Source organism: Pseudophryne corroboree, chromosome 10 (assembly GCF_028390025.1).
Source record: "Pseudophryne corroboree isolate aPseCor3 chromosome 10, aPseCor3.hap2, whole genome shotgun sequence".
Taxonomy (NCBI): domain Eukaryota; kingdom Metazoa; phylum Chordata; class Amphibia; order Anura; family Myobatrachidae; genus Pseudophryne; species Pseudophryne corroboree.
The window spans coordinates 172,943,026-172,965,827 of NC_086453.1; the positions used below are offsets into that span (position 1 = coordinate 172,943,026).

At 46.3% G+C, this 22,802-nt stretch overlaps 1 protein-coding gene across 3 annotated transcripts in view; it reads right to left on the reverse strand.

The window, feature by feature from the left end:
- FOXJ3 (forkhead box J3) overlaps window positions 1-22,802 on the reverse strand; it is an 886,133-nt gene that overhangs the window by 285,148 nt on the left and 578,183 nt on the right. For all 3 annotated transcript variants that reach the window (XM_063942940.1, XM_063942939.1, XM_063942941.1), the window contains exon 6: window positions 6,428-6,529. In XM_063942940.1, coding sequence (XP_063799010.1) covers window positions 6,428-6,529 — 102 coding nt within the window. The remainder of the gene's footprint in view (window positions 1-6,427; window positions 6,530-22,802) is intronic.

Consider the following 22,802-nt stretch of genomic DNA (forward strand, 5'->3'; position numbering starts at 1 on the left):
TGCAACTGAAAGCCGAAAAGAGCTCGGTAGAGTTTGACAGCCCATCCACGGACCCTTGATACGGGATAAGAAGGATTCAAATGTATACTTCGCAATACCTCGAAGCTTGATTTAGAACACGTACGGCACGATGATACATGACCCCTCAAACATGGATCTAATACACACATGCTTTTACTGTCTCACTAGGTCATACTTTTCCCACCTTCTCCTCTCCTCCCTTTACCCAATCATAAAAAGGTATTTACATGATGACATATTTTTCTGTTTGAATTGTTTAGGAAGTGGCAGTTATTGGTGACTGCCAAAGGGTGGACTGTCAAAGTCGAAAAATATAGCGACCTATGATGCCTTGTACTAACCCCATGCGCTTGCCCGCTGCACGTGCACATTCTCTCCCGTGCGTGCACATATTCGCAGTTGCGTGACGGCGCCTCCACGGCCGTGCGCTCAGGCGCGTGATGTGCGCATTTACGGTAGAGTTTGTGTGCGTCTGGCGGGCGACTCGATCGTTACATAGTTAATCTGAATAATGTATTTTATAGGTTATGGTCCCCTTAATAATATCAGTAAGTTTGTTTAGTGTAACTGGTTCATGGACAGAGAGATCCCTCTTTACATGATACGAAGGGTCAGACAGGTTTTGAGCAGTGGTGTTTAGTATGCAACGGTAGAGTATATTATTAGTAACATTCCGGTGTTGGTTTGAAAGAGATTAATCGCTCCTGCTTATAGTTATGTCTATAAGAAGTTTATGGACATTTACTGTATTTGCAGTTCATTATCCATGCGGCGGGAAACCTGAGGTTTCCTCCCACCTGAGCATTTTGAAATAGTCACAGCCCACCTGTTCGAATCAACCTATGACCTTTTGTTATAATGTGAAGACAGATTCCTGTGTCCAATGAACAATGAGATTGTAGGGCCCTTTGTAGTGTACTGTATGTAGTGTATATAAGAACAGCCAGCCTGGCCCTGCTCAGTCTACTCTCCACAACGGTTTTCATCATTGACTAACTAGAGAGCTGGTTCCAGGACTGCGCTAGCGATCATTCCCCAGTGTGTAAGTTTTTCTCTGTAACCAACTTATTCTCTGTTTGTATTTGCCATACTCTCTCGCTCTCTGTTATTATTTAGGATTAAGACGCTGTTGTATATTGTATATTTTCAGTTATTCTGTTTAGGTGTTTTATGTTAGTGCTGTAGTGTATAAGCTGTTAACTGTTTTCCCCTTTTTACATAGCTAAATCTCGTTAGTAAAAGTGTTGGAACCTCAGCAAGGTGTCTGTGTTTCTCTAGCTAGTATAGAGGGTTTTTGAGCGTCTCAATCGCTCAAGCAGCTTTTATGTAATAGAGGTTAATCAGCGTTACATTGTGTTAACATTACAAGACAAAGGTTTATAGTATAGGCTTAGCCTTTCATTGTGTTGTATACAAGGTTTACTGTGTGTCATCCTGCGAGCGTCTGCGCCGTTCGTGTTCCTCTCGTGGACACAGCGTCCGCTACGCTAGTAGCGTAGCAATACGGTGCTCGGGCCGCCTATAGCGTGCTCGATACCCAGCATGAGCCGTGAGCGAACGTTCCGCTCGTGCGTCTCGACCACGGCCTAGCGTCTGCTACGCTAAGTGCGTACCATTACGGTACCCCGTACGCCCATTGCGTACTGAGTCTCTTACCAATATATAGTGAATGTTAGAAGATAAATAATTAGCTTTATCAATATATATATATATATATATAGCTTCATATGTGAACCCATAGTGCACTAAACAACTGTGCCCCCCTCCGTTTTACACTGTTCGTTGTTCCTCAGTGTTTTGGCGGGGCCAGTGTCTCTGTGAGGAGAAAATGGCGCTGTATAGAGTTGTGAGGGCTAAGCCACGCCCCCTTCTCTGCGCGCTTCAGTCCCGCTAATTTTTTACTTTTTTATACTGGCGGGGGTCAGTATACAGTGCCTATGCACTGTATACCTCTTTGCCAGGCATGTATATGAGGTATTTTTGCTGCCCAGGGCGCCCCCCCCCCTGCACCCTTGTAGTGCCGCTTGTGTGTGGGAGCAATGGCGCGCAGCGCGACCACTGCGCGGTACCTCAGAGACCCTTAAGTCTTCTGCAATCACTGAAGTCTTCTGTTCTTCCTTTACTCACCCGGCTTCTTTCTTCTGGCTCTGTGAGGGGGGTGACGGCGCAGCTCCGGGAACGAGCAGCTAGGCGAACCAAGTGATCAGACCCTCTGGAGCTAATGGTGTCCAGTAGCCTAAGAAGCAGAGCCTTGAAACTCACAGAAGTAGGTCTGCTTCTCTCCCCTCAGTCCCACGATACAGGGAGCCTGTTGCCAGCAGGTCTCCCTGAAAATAATAAAAGTAACATAAAGTCTTTTCAGAGAAACTCTGTAGAGCTCCCCTAGTGTGTGTCCAGTCTCTCTGGGCACAGAGTCTAACTGGAGGAGGAGGAGGGGCATAGAGGGAGGAGCCAGATCACACCCATTCAAAGTCTTATAGTGTGCCCATGTCTCCTGCGGATCCCGTCTATACCCCATGGTCCTTTTGGAGTCCCCAACATCCTCTAGGACGTATGAGAAATTTAGTGGATGCTCAACGCTGAAAAGAGGAGTGAAACAATAGAAAACATGGCAACCAGCAGAAGAAAAGTACTTTTCCCACCAGTGGCCTGGGCAATAACGGCATCCAGTTCTGATTGAGCTGCACCGCAAAGATATTCTGCAATTTCAGTAGAGAATTCCTGGATAAATCACTGTGAAGGACTACAAAGAGTTTAATGGCCCAATTTTCTGTAGCTTGTGCAGCACACGTCAAGGCTAGTAAAAGGTCGGATGATGACCCAGGAGCCTATGAAAATGGTCTTGAGACAAACATCCAATATTTAATGTAGCAGATGTTTAAAGATGCAGAGCCCTTAACAGAAAGAGCCATGTGTTTAGCTAAACGCTCCACTGTAGCGTCAACTGTGGAAGGCAGTTTCCAGTTGGAAACATGATCTGCCGGAAGTGTATAATTTGAAGCAAATGTGTGTGCAACAGAGAACTTTTGATCTGGCACTTTCCAAGCCTCCTCACTGAGATTGGAGAAATCTGAAGAAGACAGAAAAGTAACAACCTTCCTTTACAGACTCATGAATGGATTTGCAGCCTCGGCTTTGGAATCCACATCCAAACAGTCTAGAGAGTGTTGAACCACAGCAATAAGGTCTTCTACGCCAGGAATGAAGGAAGACTTTAGGTTGTCACCTTTGGGATGGAGCCAGTCTCCGTGAGTTCACCCTCCTCATCCTCCAAATAAGAATCGCCCAACGGAGTCTTGGAAGGAGGAAGACGCTTATGCGCTGTGTGCAGTTGAGGATACCTGAAAAAGCATTTCAATAAGAGGAAATCTCTTCAAAATGTCAAAGTCAGAAAAATATCTCTATGCACACTACCATATTTGCACCTCACACAGGTCCGTGCTGCGCATGCGTACGCTCTCCCGTACGTGCGCATACTCACAGTCGCGGGCACCCGCAGGCGCACGGTATGCGTATTTACGGTAGAGTTTATGTGATCGTAGCGTGCGACTCAATCGTTACATATTTTCACTATATAATGTATTTTTTAGATCATGGTCCCTTTGATAGATTCTGAAAGTTTGGTTAATATAGAATGTTCATGAACAGAGAAATCCCTCTTTGTTTGATACGAAGGGTCAGACAGGAGTAATACAGTGGTGTTTAGTATCCATCGGAAGAATATTTAATTAGAAATATTCCGGTGTTGGTTTGAAGCAGATCAATCGCTCGTGCGAATAGTTATGGACATAAGAAGTTTATGAACATTTACTTTATTTGCACTTTATTACCCATGCGGCGGGAAACCCAGTTTCCCTCCCACCTGAGCTGTTGGAAATAGTCACAGCCCACCTGTATGAATCAACCTATGACCTTTTGTTATAATGCGAGGAGGAATTCCTGTGTCCAATGAACAATGAGATTGTAGGGACCATTGAATTGCATTGTGTGTGGGGCATAAATAGAAAGGCCGATCACATCCAGCTCTCACTCTTCAACGGTTATCATTGCTGAAAATCGGGAGCTGGATGTCCAGAGGCGCATGCGATCGTTTCCTTTGTGCGTAAGTTTTTCTCCGTAATCATACTGTTTCTCTCTTGTTATTATGGGCCATATCTTTCTCTCTCTTCTCTTTCTCTCATTTTTCTCTTAAACTTAATTGTATTGTATTTACTGTGTAGTTACCTGGTTAGTTAGTCTATGTTATATTGTAGTGTATGATTTGTATTTGTATTAATTCTTTTGCAAGTATATCATTCAAAATATATATATGTTAGGCGTTGGACCCTAAGCCCAGGTATCTGTGTATTTCTTATAGAGTTAAGTATTCTCAGAGCGTCGGTGACGCTCAAACTGCTTTTAAGCTAGTAAGGTTATACTGTGTTGCATTTACACCATATCACTACACAAAGGGTTTACTGCATAATACACTGTTTATGGTTTAGATATAAAGGTTTTACATTGTGAGCGTATGCGCCGCTGGTGATCTCCTCGTGGTCTCGAGCGGTCGCATCGCTATAGCGAATCATTACGGTATTCGGCAGCCAATAGCGTGCCTGCCAGTGATCTCTTGGCCGTGAGCGAACGTAACGCTTGAGCGTCTCGACCACGGCTAAGCGATTGTTACGCAACGTGCGTACCCTTACGGTACTTCATACGTAGTTAGCGTACAGTGTTCTTAGACCTCATAAAGGGTATTATATAAGATAAATAATCTGCTTTAACAAAAACCATGACACTGAACACTCAATGGTATGGAGCCAGGGTGTACAGATTGAGTAGTCGCACTGCCAGGAGCAGGTGACTCGGAGCCACGCATAGAGGTAACAAAAGAAAAAAGTTCACTGACTGACTAAGAGCAATGCCCCCGAGTACACCTGTCCACCAGTAATTCTAGATTACCATGGCTGTAAGTGAAATAGCCACAGTAGCGTTTTTTCTTTGACGGGTTTGGCTTCACCCCTCGTAGTTCCCATGTGACCACACTATGTATAGCAAATGCAAAGGCCGACAAATCGTTAGACACAGCTAACAACATCACAGGTTACTGAGTAACTGCACAATTCCACAGAAACAGCAGAGGCAATAATAGTATAATTAAAAAAAAGCTCAAATACAATACTTAGATTTGCTGAGAGAGCGGAGGAGACACATGCACCAGCCAAGAACCCAGCATGCAGGGTCCAGAAAAGTTTCACTGTCTTCCTTCTAGGAGCTGCTCAATAGTAGAAAAAGCAGGTTAGACTGCATCGCCCCTGACTCCGTGGCTGCAGTGTAATACTGTGCTACTCCCCTGTGAGGGGAAAGAACTTACATTGCTTAACAGCTGTCTGTCTGTGTGTGGCACACTTAGATTAGGGAGTTTTACTTTCTCCTTGTCCTGGCAAAATGGTGCCCTTCCTGGACAATGATGCCACTCACCACCCTGTAAAAGGATGAGGGTGCACACTTTTCCTATCCCGGGGGTCTGCACAAAAGAACTGGAGTACTGTGGGGGGTCTCTGCTAGCAACGCCTGCAACTCCCAGTGTACTTCCCCTTCCGCCGGGGAAAACACTGATTTTGCGTTCATCTAGGGCTGCCTGTGTGTGCTTTCCCTATGGGAAGCTGACACTAAGACCTGGTGGCAGCGGTGGTGGAGAGTTTGAAGTTAAGCTTTCCCTCCAGTGCAGCTGCATCAAGGCCAGCCACGGAGGCTGATGACAGTAGCTGCTCCCCCCCTTACTCGCTGTCTGCTGCAACAGCACCTCGCTAAAAAGAAAAACAAGTTACAAATAAAATTAGAAATAAACTATCTATAGAAGAGGCTGCCTCCCCAGAATGTGCCCTACTGCTGGAGGCACTTACAGAACACTGGCATTGTGAGGTTGCAGGGGGGTGGAGCTTAGATTTTAAAGTTACAGTAGTTTAAGTGCCAAGCTCCAGCCCAATCTGCAACTCCATGGTCCAGTGTCCTCCAGCCTTGCTGCAAGAGTAATAATACTGTTGCCCCTAGAGTCTCAATTATTTAAAGCCATGAACAAGAATAAACTGAGCTGTATTTTTACTTATTTGGATGGTGCTAAAGCAGTAGTAGGTTGTCTTTTTTCTTTTGAGCATAGACATCTCCCACGCGTAAAAAGAAGGTGGGCACCTTAAATTACAGTAACCAGACTGTCTTTATGCAAAACCAATGCGTACTGCGATGCATACTGTATGGAGGCACTTGTTAAATGGGGATATTGTGTAATATATAGTCAGATTCAAAAAAAAAAAAAATTATAAAAAGGTAGCATGCTGACAGCTCTGGTGTGTACATGTGTAAGGAGGTAGGACTTGGGAGACCATGCAACAGTATGTTGTACTGAATAGCTGAATAGAGTAGTTACTTTGTTAGTCACAGTGTTGATAGCCAGGTTCGGAGAGGCACTTCCAGAGATTATACAATCCATTCCCAAGGAATCGGAATCTATGCTGTATGGTGTTGAGGCCTGAAATAGTAAAACAAAAACGATTAGTGTATTTGAAATTCATTGAAACATTATAAAAAGAAAATGTTCAGACAAAAGGTTGTCTTTTAACTGTTAAAGTCCTATATACATTTGCATCAAATTTAATCACACTCTTCTAATGGTACATGGTACATAACCCCCTTTGCATCTGTGGTATCCATTCTCATGTCTAATTCTCATGTTTCATGCTACCAATAGTACTGATAAGTCCCAGTTCTTACCATTCCTGGCTTATAGTATTGTACATCGTTGCTGCAGTCGCATGTAAACAGTGCCTTTCAGTGCTCCAGGTCCTGTGAGACTCTGCTTGCGCTGCGCATATTTTTTTGCAACATTTTCCCCTGAAAATGTGTCTTGGTAGCAATGTGATGTGACTAGGATGCACAATTAATTTGATAGGCGATACTTGTATATTTGGACAGAAACAAACAGAAATTGAGGCACATGTGTTTACCATTAAGGGGTATATGCAATTCACGGCGAATCGCGGCAAATTATCGCCGTTTTTTAATTCGACACAATTCGACAGGTGAATTCCGGCAGGTGGCTGCCGGAATTCACCATATTCAATGAAAAACGGATTCGACAGTCCCGCGGGCGAAAAACGGCCGATTTGCCGGATTTTGCCGCAAATTAAAAAAACGGGGAAAAACCCGGAAAAAAATGGCGTGGGGTCCCCCCTCCAAAGCATAACCAGCCTCGGGCTCTTCGAGCTGGTCCTGGTTCTAAAAATGCGGGGTAAAAATTGACAGGGGATCCCCCGTATTTTTAAAACCAGCACCGGGCTCTGCGCCTGATGCTGGTGCAAAAAATACGGGGGACAAAAAGAGTAGGGGTCCCCCGTATTTTATACACCAGCATCGGGCTCCACTAGCTGGACAGATAATGCCACAGCCGGGGGTCACTTTTATACAGCGCCCTGCGGCCGTGGCATTAAATATCCAACTAGTCACCCCTGGCCGGGGTACCCTGGGGGAGTGGGGACCCCTTCAATCAAGGGGTCCCCCCCCCCAGCCACCCAAGGGCCAGGGGTGAAGCCCGAGGCTGTCCCCCCCATCCAATGGCTGCGGATGGGAGGCTGATAGCCTTGAGTAAAATGACAAGAATATTGTTTTTTCCAGTAGTACTACAAGTCCCAGTAAGCCTCCCCCGCAAGCTGGTACTTGGAGAACCACAAGTACCAGCATGCGGGAGAAAAACGGGCCCGCTGGTACCTGTAGTACTACTGGAAAAAAAATACCCAAATAAAAACAGGACACACACACCTTGAGAGTAAAACTTTATTACACACCTGCCGACACACACATACTTACCTATGTTGACACGCCGACTGCCACAGTCTCCGACGATCCGGGGTACCTGTGAAAAAAATTATACTCACCTCAATCCAGTGTCCGGGAGATAATCCACGTACTTGTTAACAAAAAAAAACGAACACCCGTGCCATGCCGGACTGAAAGGGGTCCCATGCTTACACATCAGACCCCTTTCCCCGAATGCCGGGACACCACGTGACTCCTGTCACTGAGGTCCCTTCAGCCAATCAGGAAGCGCTAGTTCCGTGGCGCTCACCTGATTGGCTGTGCGCTGTCTGAGCTGTCAGACAGCGCATCGCAAAGCCTCTCCATTACTTTCAATGGTGAGAACTTTGCCGTCTGCGGGGGTTACCCGCGGTCAGCCGCTGACCGACGGGTGACCTCACCGCTACCCGCTGTTCCCACCATTGAAAGTAATGGACGGAGCTGTGCGATGCGCTGTCTGAGTTCAGACAGCGCACAGCCAATCAGGTGAGCGCAACGAAGTTGCGCTTCCTGATTGGCTTTAGAGACCTTTCTGTGACAGCTGTCACTCTGAGAGGTCTCTGCATTCGGGGATAGGGGTCCCATGTGTAAGCATGGGACCCCTTTCAGTCCGTTGGTCGGGTGTCCGGTTTTTTTTTTTTTAACAAGTACGTGGATTTATCTCTGGACCCTGGCTGAGGTGAGTATATTGATCTTTTCTTTTCAGGTATCCGTGGATTCTACTTGGAGAAGAGGACCGATGTCGGCGTGTGAACATAGGTAAGTATGTGTGTGTCGACGTATGAAATAAAGTTTTACTGTCACTGTGTCTGTGTCCTGTTTTTATTTGGGTATTTTTTTCCCAGTAGAACTACAGGTACCAGCGGGCCCGTTTTTCTCCCGCATGCTGGTACTTGTGGTTCTCCAAGTACCAGCTTGCGGGGGAGGCTTGCTGGGACTTGTAGTTCTTCTGGAAAAAACAATATTCTTGACATTTTGCCAAGGCTATCAGCCTCCCATCCGCAGCCCTTGGATGGGGGGGGGACAGCCTCGGGCTTCACCCCTGGCCCTTGGGTGGCTGGGTGGGGGGGACCCCTTGATTGAAGGGGTCCCCACTCCCCCAGGGTACCCCGGCCAGGGGTGACTAGTTGGATATTTAATGCCACGGCCGCAGGGCACTGTATAAAAGTGACCCCCGGCTGTGGCATTATCTGTCCAGCTAGTGGAGCCCGATGCTGGTGTAAAAAATACGGGGGACCCCTACTCGTTTTGTCCCCCGTATTTTTTGCACCAGCACCAGGCGCAGAGCCCGGTGCTGGTTTTAAAAATACGGGGGATCCCCTGTCAATTTTTCCCCCGCATTTTTAGAACCAGGACCAGCTCGAAGAGCCCGAGGCTGGTTATGCTTTGGAGGGGGGACCCCACGCCATTTTTTTCAGGGATTTCACCATTCCATCTGTAAAAAAAAAAAAAAATTATTTTTAAAAATATATAAATAATACTTGTGCCTCCAAAAAAGACAAACCAAGTACCTAATCCCTTCTAATATAAATAGATCTGATATTACCACGAAAAAAACCCACAAAAAAAACATGTTTTAAATTTTTTTTATTGGTTTCACCCTCCAAAGTGTGGCGGATTGAAAATGACGAATTTGCTGTCTAAAAGCACTGCTGTCGAATTTCCAAACTTGAATTGAATATGCTTTTGTCGAATTGCAGCACTTGTATCATTGCAGAAAAGTCGAATTTGCAAAAAGTCGAATTTCAAAAAGTCGAATTTTGAAAGTCCGTTTTTTTGACGGAAAGCACTGAATTGCATTGACGATTTTTTTTTTTGGCGAAAATGACCCGAAATTCGACAATTTCGGGAATTCGACCGCAATTGCATATACCCCTAATACTTAATTCAGAGTATGTGCACTTATAAACCTTTCAAAAGACATTTTGAAACAAAATAGATATATTTATTACTGAAGGAATTTAATATCATATATCAATTTTTATTTTGGTCAATTATATATAGGAATAAAACATGTATTTTTAAATATATGACAATCCCGGCTCCTTTGAATGTTTTAAAGCAATATATACATTAATATGATACTTGTATATTTGTGTGCAACTGAGTCTACAAATCTATGGGGGTCATTCCGAGTTGTTCGCTCGTTATTTTTTTCTCGCAACGGAGCGATTAGTCGCTAATGCGCATGCGCAATGTCCGCAGTGCGACTGCGCCAAGTAAATTTGCTATGCAGTTAGGAATTTTACTCACGGCATTACAAGGTTTTTTCTTCGTTTTGGTGATCGTAATGTGATTGACAGGAAGTGAGTGTTTCTGGGCGGAAACAGGCCGTTATATGGGAGTGTGTGAAAAAACGCTACCGTTTCTGGGAAAAATGCGGGAGTGGCTGGAGAAACGGAGGAGTGTCTGGGCGAACGCTGGGTGTGTTTGTGATGTCAAACCAGGAACGACAAGCACTGAACAGTTCAATGGAGGGGACGCACTGTAGCGGGCACAAGAACCCGGCATCCAAAGGAAGCATCCTGGGAGGCTGAAGAACCTTATGAACGTGTTCACTGAGGACCACGTAGCCGCCTTGCACAATTGTTCATGGGTTGCCCCACAGCGAACCGCCCAAGAATGTCCAACAGACCGAGTAGAATGGGCTTTGATGGTAGCAGGAGCTGGAGGTTCAGCCTGTACATAAAGCTTGTGCAATCACCATACTAATCCATCTGACCAAGGTCTGCTTATTAGCAGGCCAGCCACGTTTGTGAAAACCAAAAAGGACAAAGAGGGATTTAGATCTCCTAAGAGAAGAAATACGGAGAGTCCATACCACATCCAAAGACCGCTCTTTGGAGGATAAAACTGGAGAGGTCAATGCCCGGTCACGGTGAAAAATCAGAAAGGGAGACCTACAGGATAAGGCACCCAAGTCTGAAACAAGTCTAGCAGAGGCAATAGCCAGCAAGAACAAGACCTTAAGAGTAAGCCACTTAAGGTCCACAGACTCAAGAGGTTCAAACTGAGACTCTTGTAAGGCGTCCAGAACAACAGACAAATCCCAAGGAGCCACAGGCAGGACTAGGTAGGCCAATCCCAGGAAAGTGATCGGCGGGATCCCGGGATTTAGGCCCAAAAATGCCGGGATTTGAATCCCGGGATTGGAGCTTCCAATCCCGGGATTCACGGGATTAGAGTGCGCATGCGCAGTTTTTACCACACCGCGCTGAGCACTATAGCTCAGCGCTGCCCGGCTGTCAGCGAGGTAGTTCCACACACACACACTGACCGCTCTAGCTGCATTTCAAATGTAGCGCCGGCTGCCAGCCAATCAGAGCTGGCAGACCGGCAGCCAATCAGGGACGCGGCAGCGGACGCGGCTCCTGATTGGCTGCCGGACTGCCAGTTCTGACTGGCTGGCGGCCAGCACTACATTTGAAATGCGGCCAGCGCGGTCAGTGTGTGTGTGTGTCCATGGCTGCTGCCCGCGGCCCGCCCAATTAGTAAGTACTATCGCTACCTACAGCCACACTCCCTCACTGCTCCAGACATCCTCCCTCTCGCTCTCTACTCCTGACACCCTCCCTGCTCGCTACACCCACCTTCCCTTCCTGCTCCTCACATGCTCCCTACACACCCACTGTCCCGCTGCTCCCTACACCCACCCTCCCTTCCTGCTCCTTACATTCTCCCTACACCCACCCTGCCTTGCTTCCGACATCCACCCTCCCTCCCTCGCTGCCTTCCACCCCTCGCTGCCCTCCACATATACTCTCTCTGCTCCCTACACTGATCCCTACTGCAATCCCGGGATTGAGCATTTTTCAATCCCGAATCCCAGGATTGAAAAAATGCCCCGGGATTGGCCTCCCTAGGCAGGACATAGGGAGGTTGAATCCGTAAAACGCTTTGAGTGAATGTATGAATATCAGGCAGAGTCGCAATCTTTCTCTGAAACCATATCGACAAGGCAGAAATATGAACCTTGGGGGAGGCCAGACGAAGGCCTAAGTCCAGGCCTAAGTCCAGGCCCTGTTACAGGAAAGCCAAAAGCTTGGCAGTACTGAACTTGTATGCGTCATAATGGTTATTCGCACACCAGGCGAGGTAAGAATTCCAGATCCTATAATAAATCCGAGCAGACGCCGGTTTACGGGCCTTCAACATAGATTGAACGACCGCCTCAGAAAATCCTTTGGCCCTCAGTACGTAAGCTTCAAGAGCCACGCTGTCAAAACCAGCCGGGCCTGGTAGACAAAAGGGCCCTGAATGAGGAGGTCTGGGCGCTGTGGAAGTAGAAGAGGACGCTCTATCGAGAGATCTGCAGGTCTGAGAACCAATGCCATCTGGGCCACACTGGAGCGATTAGAAGTAGTATTCCTCCTTCCTGATTGAACTTCCTTTTCACCCTGTGCAGAAGTGACACCGGAGGGAACACGTACGGCAGCTAAAAGTTCCATGGAATGGTCAGTGCATCCACGAACGCTGCTTGAGGATCCCTTGAAGACCGGAACCTTGTGATTGTGTCGAGATGGCATCAGGTCTACATCTGGAGGCCCCACTTTCCCACTAGGACTTGAAAGACTTCCGGATGAAGACTCCACTCTCCGGCATGTACATCCTGATGACTAAGGAAGTCCGCTTCCCAGTTGAGGACTCCCGGAATGAACACTGCCGGCAGATGGCATTTCGCCCAATGAAGGATTTTTGACACTTCCATCATTGCCATGCGGCTTTGAGTGCCGCCTTGATGATTTATGTACGCCACCATGGTGGCGTTGTCCGACTGTACTTGAACAGGTCTGTTCTGTACTAGAGGCAGGGCTAGTGTCAATGCATTAAACACTGCCCGCAATTCCAGAATGTTTATCAGAAGGAGGAGGGATTTCTCCCTGGTCCACCGACCCTGAAGACTGGCATCCATCGTCAGAAGTAGCCAGTTGGAGATCCAGAAGGGACAACCCATGCTCAGTTGCTGGTACTGTAGCCACCAGCTCAGTGACAAGCGGACCTCTGGAGTCAAGGAGAGCATGTGAGCCCTGATCCGGTGAGGAAGGCCGTCCCACTTGGAGAGTATCAACCTCTGCAGAGGCCGGGAATGAAATTGAGCGTACTACTCTACCATGTCGAAAGCCGACACCATGAGGCCTAGTACTTGCATCGCCGAGTGTATCGACACACGTGGGCTAGAGAGGAAACATCTTACCTTATCCTGAAGTTTCAGGACCTTCTCCAGAGACAAAAACAACCGCTGGCTGTGGGTGTCCAATAGTGCTCCCAAGTGCACCATGCTCTGAGCAGGGACCAGGGGAGATTTCTTCCAGTTGATGAGCCACCCGTGGGCTTGCAGGAATTGGACCATCAGTTCAAGATGACAGAGGAGAACATCTGGAGAGTTCACCAGGATCAACAAGTCTGTCCAGATATGGCAGGATATTTGGGGGTTGGGGGCTGCGCTAGTACCACTTTGTTTATAAAGTGGCTGCTGGGAGAAAAGGGGGTTTGTCCACTCCCCCTATCTATGGATAATGTGAAAAGAAAAAGGGGATCCCCCGCGCTCACTCTATACAAAGTTCAGGCACACATAACTTTGTTAAAAGATTTTTTATTTTATTGTTAATGGTTAATAAAGTTTTTCAGAAATAAAAAAATGTTTTTTTAAAACTTTAAGTTCATATATAAAAAAGTTGTTTTGAAACTGTCAATTCATATATATATAAAAAAATTCCTAAATATAAAAAAATTATTTCTATATGAGAAAAACTTAATATATATATATATATATATATATATATATATATATAGAAAAAACCTAATACCGGTATACAACAGACATATAAGACAATACAAGATAGTGGGAAAAAGGAGTAAAGGAATAAATATATGATTATTTAGACAGACACGCTTCAGCGTTTTACTCTGTCTATATTCCTATTGATGTTTGTATCTCAGAATGCACCATTTGTATGTCTCTATTATGTTCGTGTATCAATCTGTGTATATACACAAGTCTTTATCAGAGGTGCTCAGCTCGTCCTTATGCAGAAGGGGACGTCCCTCTAGTGAAGGGAAAGTAGACTGATGTGTGAAAGTTCTCCGTGGGTTAGGGGGTATATTGTGTATATTGTGACAAATCTTTTTTCCCCACTAACCTTATGGATGTCTTCCCGTGCTGGAGACTTATGTCTCAATTCGACGAAGCCTGATTACGCAGGTGAAACGCGTCGATTGTGGAGCAACGGATTGGAAAAGCCTGCAAGCCGGACCGCCGTTGTGAACAGCTGATCTGTCTGCCGGCAGACACCAACATCCTCTGGACGAATAATCATATATTTATTCCTTTACTCCTTTTTCCCACTATCTTGTATTGTCTTATATGTCTGTTGTATACCGGTATTAGGTTTTTTCTATACATATATATATATATATATATATTAAGTTTTTCTCATATAGAAATAATTTTTTTATATTTATGAATTTTTTTATATATATATGAATTTACAGTTTCAAAACAACTTTTTTATATATGAACTTAAAGTTTTAAAAAACATTTTTTTATTTCTGAAAAACTTTATTAACCATTAACAATAAAATAAAAAAATCTTTTAACAAAGTTATGTGTGCCTGAACTTTGTATAGAGTGAGCGCGGGGGATCCCCTTTTTCTTTTCACATTATCCAGATATGGCAGGATCCTGATACCCTGACGGCGGAGTAGAGCCGTCATGACCGCCATTACCTTGGTGAAAATTCTTGAAACCGTAGTCAGACCGAAAGGTAAGGCCTGGAATTAAAAATGTAGGTTGCCAATAGCAAACCGCAGGTATTGCTGATGCGACACTGCAATAGGTATATGCAGGTAAGCATCCTGTATCTTCAGGGATACCATATAGTCCTTGGGCTCCAAAGCCAGAACAATAGAGCGAGGCGTTTCCATACGGAATTTGGAAACTTTCACAAATTTGTTTAAAGACTTGAGGTTGAGAATGGGCCGAGAGGACCCATTCGGTTTCGGGACTAGGAACAGCGGGGAATAGTACCCCCTGCCTCTCTGAGCCAGAGGCACCGGCACTATCACTCCCGTATCCAGGATTGTACCACCAAATGGAGAGTTTTTGCTTTTACCTGATCCGAAGGGATGTTTGTCGAGCAAAACTGGCGAGGGGGATATTTATTGAAAAAGATGGCGTATCTGTGAGTGACTACTACCCGTACCAAGGCGTCCGAAGTGGTCTGTAACCACGCCTAACCAACCGTAGAAGTTGGCCTCCCACCCAAGGATTCCCCAGGGGGAGGCCCGTCCCCCCCATGCAGCAGGCTGGTCTGTTTTGGAAGCAGGCTGACGGGAAGCCTAGGCATGTTTAGGTTTGGGCTTAGAGGTCTTGGAAGTGCAAGCCTGTTTCGGGTACGCCTGACCCTTTGCTTTACCTGGAGGTCGAAAATACTCTTAGTCTTCGGAGCCGAAGGAGAAGTACTAGGCAGACATGCCGTCTTAGCTGATGCCAAGTCAGTAACAATCTTTTTGAGATCTTCCCAAAAAAGAATGTTTCCCTTAAAAGGGATTACCTCCAAGGTCTTTTTAGAGGCCAGATCTACGGACCAGGACTGCAACCAGAGAATCCGGCGAGCCAGAATGGACGTAGTAGACGCTTTGGCTGCCAGGACACTTTGGCTGCCAGGACCTGCATCAGATGCCGCCTCCTGAATATAATGAGAGGCTGTAATAATATATGAACATTGTCTAGCATTATCAGAAAAATCCAACGGTAGTTCCGCTTCAACTTACTGAACCCAGGCTTCAATAACTTTTGCCGCCCAAGAAGCCGCAATAGTGGGTCTGTCTATGCACAGCTCCAGCAAGAGTGTAAATGGACTTCAAGCAACCCTCCACACGCTTAACCGTCTGTTCCTTCAGCGAGGTGACGGTAGTGACAGGCAGAGAAGAGGACACCACCAGACACACGACTTGTGAATCCACCGGCAGAGGTGTTACCCAATTTTTTACTTAACTCTGCAGCGAGGGGATAACGAGCTAGCATCTTTTTAGATAGAGCAAAATTCTTTCCTGGATTTTCCCAGAATTTCTGAAAAATGTCAACCAAGTGGTCAGAATGAGGTAAAATTAATTTAGTAACCTTCTGACATTTAAACTTATCTGGTTTCTTAGAGGTAGCAGCCTGATAGGCTCCAAGAGGTCAGGAATATCCACCTGTGTCAGAGATTCCCCATCAGAAGCATCTGCATCAGTGTCCGAAGGGTCAGTGTAAGCGCCATCTTTATCGGATGAGGTATCCGAAACATGTGTGGATTGTGAGCAAGTAATGGCCCATTTAGATGTCCCCTTGGTCTTAAGCGGGCGAGAGTCAGGATTTTGCTTAGCCAGAGACTGATTTAATTGCTGTAACTGAGAGGACAGTCTATCTGCCCATGGCGGATTAACTGCAGGGACAATATGTGGCTGTAATGGCAAATTAGAGAAAGCAGCCCAAGGTAGGTCTTGATTTGCCCCCGTTGCTGCAGACTGACCATGTGGTATAGAACCCTCAGCTGCTATGTTTTCCTCCGAGTAATCTGTGGCATCAGTACTGCATGTTGCAGGATCAGCCATGGATCTACCGCCCTGTTTAGCAGACATTATATGTACTGTAAACGTAACCTTAGGGTGTAATAGTACAATATAAGCAGACAAATTACCTGACAAAACCCCCCTGTATAGGATTTAAGAGGTATGTAGTGACTGTAAAACACAGAGAAAAATACCAAAGTAATATATCCTGTGAAACACTATATTATTTGAGAACCCTGATGCACTTAGCCTCTCTCAGGGTACAGAATATAGGGACAGCAATATGTGTGAGATACACGAAATAGAGATCACACAACAGCTATTTGCACACACTCCGTCAAATATACAATGCAGAAATTATTACAAACAATAAAACTGCACTGGACTAGCAATACTAAGTACAAACTGTACCACTAAGTAAAGCTATATATATATATATATATATATATATATATATAAAACAATGCACAGTAAAGACTGGATGTATATCACAGGGTATTTGTACTAAATATCCCTGAAGTAATGCACTTGTTCTTAACTAACACTGTCTAAATAACATGTAGAATACTTAAGTGTCGGGTGATGCAGTTGGCTTTACAGAGGAGACATTGCCCAGCAGTCCCAGAATCAGCTCAGCATGTGTGTAATGGCACCAAAACGCTGACAGGAAGTGAGGGAGACAGAAAGATGCAGCTTAAGGGCGGGTACATTAGCAGTAAATGGCGGCTGGGGGAGAGGCTACAGGTCAGAGCCATATCCCCTTGCTGGACTTCACCAGCGGGTATTGCGGGGCCTATAAAGTGGATTATGAGGTAATCTGACCCGTGGCCCCTGCCCTGGTGGTCTAGTGGGGTCCCTGTTACGTTCACAGTGTCCACGTCACCGCACGCGGCCTGTCTCCTAGACACCGCGGCGGTTCGCGATTTTCAGTGGGTCCCGTATGGGGGGACCCTCTTACCGCCTCCATGTAGTGCGGACACGCGATCCTAGAGAGCAGCGGCAAGTGTGTGTGCATGAAGAGAAAACGGAGCCCTCCACTGTAAGTACCCAGCAACCAGGGCGCGGGAGTATACAGCGCCGCTGGGGGAGGTGAGGGAGCTGCAGCACGATATGTCAGAATGACATATAGCACTTTTAAGTGCCTGTGCTGCAGCCCTTGAAGTCTTTTGTCTTCTGAAAAAGCTCTTTTCAGGGCTGCGCTGCCTGCACTGCAGGCACCAACTTACAAACTGAGCTCCTGTGCATGGAGGCGGGGTTATAGAGGAGGTGGCGCTGTGCATCTTGGGAACAGTCAAAGATTTTAGCCTGTTGGTGCCTCGGATCAAGATCCATCTCTACACCCCGATGTTATCCCTGTGGAACACCAGTATACCCCGCTGCAAAAAAGCCTTAATAATAAAATAAAACTGCATGGAAAGACAAACTACAAAAAGTATTCCCAGTAAAACTGATGCATCTTCAAAACATTCAGTTGAGTCACAGAGCAGCAAAATATTTATGTCGAGGAGATTATTATATATTATTATAAAATGGGACAACACTGAAAACATTATCTGTTGGTAATACCTGAGAACTGGAGTAAAAAAAAAAAAAAAAAAAAAATGCTTCACACCATAATACAATTCTGACACAAATAGGTAACAAAAAAAGGATTTTAATTACCTACCGGTAAATCCTTTTCTCGTAGTCCATAGAGGATGCTGGGGTCCACATCAGTACCATGGGGTATAGACTGGTCCACTAGGTGCTATGGGCACTTTAAGAGTTTAATAGTGTGGGCTGGCTCCTCCCTCTATGCCCCTCCTACCAGACACAGATAGTGGCGAGATTCACACTAGCTCACACATACAAGGCATACCAAGTTAACCAGCTTGCGAACTCAGCAACGGCTGAACAACAGTACTTAACCAAGTAACAACAGTACTAAACCAATAACAAAGCAGTACTGAATTAATCACAGCAGGATAACGAAGCGCTGGGCAGGCGCCCAGCATCCTCTACGGACTACGAGAAAAGGATTTACCGGTAGGTAATTAAACTCCTATTTTCTCTTACATCCTAGAGGATGCTGGGGTCCACATTAGTACCATGGGGTTGTACCAAAGCTCAGAGTACGGGAGGGAGACCGCGGAGGCTCCTGCAGAACTGATTGACCAAACTTTAGGTCCTCAGAGGCCAAAGTATCGAACTTGTAGAACTTAGCAAACGTGTTCGACCCGGACCAAGTAGCCGCTCGGCAAAGGTGTAAAGCCGAGACACCCCGGGCAGCCGCCCAGGAAGAACCCATCTTACGAGTAGAGTGGGCCTTAACAGATTTTGGACACGGAAAGCCTGCCGTAGAATAAGCATGCTGGATAGTGAACCTGATCCAGCGAGAAATCGTCTGCTTAGAAGCAGGACACCCAATCTTGTTGGGATCATAAAGGACAAACAGAGTCCGACTTTCTGTAACGTGAAGACCTCTTCACATAAATCTTCAAAGCCCTCACAACATCCAAGGACTTTGAGGGAATTGAGGAGTCAGTAGCCACTGGCACCACAATAGGTTGGTTGATGTGAAAAGCCGACACAACCTTTGGAAGAAATTGCTGACGCGTCCTGAGCTCAGCTCTATCTTCATGGAAAATCAAGTAGGGGCTTTTGCAGGACAAGGCCCCCAATTCAGATACAGCCTAGCCGAAGCTAACACCAACAAAGTGACCGCCTTCCAAGTGAGAAACTTAACCTCAACCTCCTATAGAGGCTCGAACCAATCTGATTGCAGGAACTGCAACACCACGTTAGATCCCAAGGTGCCGTGGGAGGCACAAAGGGGGGCTGGATGTGCAAAACCCCTTTTAAGAAAGTCTGAACCTCAGGAAGGGAAGTCAATTGCTTCTGGAAGAAAATGGACAAGGCCGAAATCTGGACTTTTATGGAGCCCAAACGTAGGACCACATCCACACCTGCTTGCAGGAAGAGGAGAAACCGCCCAAGTTGAAACTCCACCGTAGGAAACTTCTTGGATTCACACAAAGACACATACCTTTTCCAAAGCCGATGGTAGTGCTTAGACGTTACTTTTTTCCTAGCCTGTATCAGGGTAGGAATAACTTTGATCAGAATGCCCTTCCGAGCTAAGATCTGGCGTTCAACCTCCATGCCGTTAAACGTACCCGTGGTAAGTCTTGATAAGCAAATGGCCCCTGTTGGAGAAGGTCCTCTCGAAGAGAAAGAGGCCTCGGATCTTCCAGTAGTAAATCCAGAAGCCCTTCTTGGCCAGTCTGTAGCGATGAGGACCGCCTGAACTTTTGTTCTCTTGATTAATTTGAGAATCCTTCGAATGAGCGGAAGTGAAGGGAACATATACACTGACTGGAACACCCACGGAGTTACCAGGGCGTCCACCGCCACTACCTGTGGGTCCCTCGACCTGGAACAATACCTCCGAAGCTTCTTGTTGAGGCGTGAGGCCATCATGTCTATTTAAGGTATGCCCCAAAGACTTGTCACCTCTGCAAACACCTCTGGGTGGAGGCCCCACTCTCCCAGATGGAGATCGTGTCTGCTGAGGAAGTCCGCTTCCCAGTTGTCTACTCCCAGAATGTAGATTGGTGACAGCGCCACCGCCCAGAGGATGATTCTTGTTACCTCTGACACTGCCGCTCTGCTCTTCGTTCCGCCTTGTTGGTTTTTGTAGGCCACTGTCGTTACATTGTCCGACTGAATTTGAATGGCCCAATCTTTTAGAAGATGAGCCACCTGTAGAAGACCATTGTATACGGCTCTTAGTTCCAGAATGTTTATCAGAAGGCTGGATTCCAGGCTTGACCACCTTACTTGGAAGTTTACCCCCAGGGTGACTGCTCCCCAACCCCTGAGACTTGCATCCGTGGTTAGAAGGATCCAATTCTGAATCCCGAACCTGCGGCCCTCCAGGAGGCGAGAAGTTTGCAGCCACCAGAGGAGCGATTATCTGGCTTTCGTTGACAGACGTATCCTCTGGTGCATGTGAAGATGAGACCCTGACCATTTGTCCAGGAGATCTAGCTGGAAAGACCATGCATGAATTCTTCCGTACTGTAGAGCCTCGTTGGAGTCAACCATCTTCCCCAGAAGGCAAATGCACTGATGAACAGATACTCAGGCTGGCTTCGGGACATCCCATTCCATTGATTAGATCACCAATGCTTTCTCCACCGGCAGAAACACCCTCTGCACTTCCGTGTCGAGAATCATTCCCAGGAAGGACAGTCTTCTCGTCGGCTCCAAATGTGACTTTGGAAGATTCAGAATCCAACCATGATCCTGGAGCAGTCGAGTTGAGAGCGCAATGGACTGCAACAACTTCTCCATGGACGATGCTTTTATCAGCAGATCGTCCAGATATGGGATTATGTTCACACCCTTTTTTCGGAGTAGAAGCATCATCTCCGCCATTACTTTGGTGAACACCCTCGGAGCAGTGGATAGGCCGAATGGCAGCGCCTGGAACTAATAGTGATAGTCCAACAGTGCAAACCTGAGGTAAGCCTGGTGTGGCGGCCAAATAGGAATGTGAAGGTAAGCATCCTTGATGTTTAAGGACACCAGGAATTCCCCCTCCTCCAGACCTGAGCTCACCGCTCTCAGAGATTCCATCTTGAACTTGAATTACCTCAAATATGGATTTAATGATTTGAGGCTCAGTATTGGTCTGACCGAACCGTCCAGCTTCGGTACTACAAAAAGGTTTGAATAGTAACCTTTGTTTTCTAGCCGAGATGGAACTGGAACAATGACATTTGCCCTTTCCAATTTTTGAATGGCTTCTTGTAAGATAGCCATTTCTGTCAGCAAAGCTGGTAAGCCTGACTAGAAAAATCTGTGAAGTGGGAGCTCTTGAAATTCCAGTCTGTACCCATGAGATACAATATCTAGTACCCAGGGATCCAGGCCTGAGGACGCCCAGACCTGACTGAAATTTCGTAGACGTGCTCCCACCTGCCCGACCTCCAGGCTGGGAGGTCCACCGTCATGCGGAGGATTTTGAGGAAACAGAGCTTGGCTTCTGTTCCAAGGAACCTGTCGGTGCAGGTTTTCTGGATCTTCCCCGACCAACTCTGAAGAAGGTGGTTGGGGATTTGGACTTTTTAACCTTTGCGGTCCGAAAGGACTGCATTGTAGACGCAGAAAATGATTTCTTTGGCGTCGGAGTGTCTGAGGGAAGAAAGGCCGACTTACCCACGGTTGCCGTGGAGATCCACACATCCAAAGCCTCCCCAAATAGAGCCTGACCTGTATAGGGTAGGTTCTCCACACTCTTCTTGGATTCTGCATCCGCAGACCATTGGCATAGCAAGATTCCCCTATGTGCCGACACAGCCATGGAAGACGTCCGTGCAGTCAGATTACCAAGGTCCTTCATGGCCTCCACCATGAAACCCGCAGAATCCTGTATGTGACGTAAAAACAATTCAATGTCACTTCTATCCATAGTATCTCAATACTCTAGTAACGTGCCTGACCACTTCACTATGGCTTTAGAGATCCATGCACATGCAATAGTGGGCCTAAGCACCACCCCTGAAGCAGTGTATATGGATTTGAGCGTAGTCTCAATTTTGCGGTCTGCCGGTTCTTTCAAAGCGGTAGACTCAGGGACAGGTAAAACAACCTTTTCAGACAATCTAGAAACTGAAGCATCTACTATAGGAGGGTTTTCCCACTTTTTTCTATCCTCTTCAGGGAAAGAAAAAGCAACCAGAATTCTCTTTGGGATCTGGAATTTTTTCTCTGGGTTTTCCCAGGATTTTTCAAATATAGCGTTTAATTCCCTAGACGCAGGAAAGGTAAGGGAGACCTTCTTATTGTCTGTAAAATAAGCCTCCTTGACCTGTTCAGGAACTTTGTCAGTAATGTGTAAAACATCCCTAATGGCCTCAATCATTAATTGTACCCCTTTAGCAAGGGATGCCTCCCCCCGCAGTATGTCCCCATCACAGTCACCCGTATCAGAGTCGGTATCCGTGTCGACTTGCGTTACTTGGGCAAGAGCACTCTTTTGGGGGCATAAACCAGGGGACTTAGATGAGGTAGTGGGAGCTGAATATGAAAAAACCTCCACAGATTGTTTTAAAACCTGTGTTTCAGTCTCATAATGAGCTATCCTAGATGAAATCTGGGATATCATACCCTTAATAGAAGCCACCCACTTGGGTTCGGGTTCAGAGGGCTGAGACAGCGTATTGCATTCCTGAGTACATGGAATAGACTCTTCTGGAGAAGATACATACTCTGCAGCACAAGAGACAGAGTCCCTGGACATGGTAATGTGGGTTATATAGCATAAACATACACACAGGAAATTGTCAGACACAGTTTTCCCCAGTATCTTCAGAGAGACAGAGTTATGGAGCCAGCCCACACAGCGCCCCAGT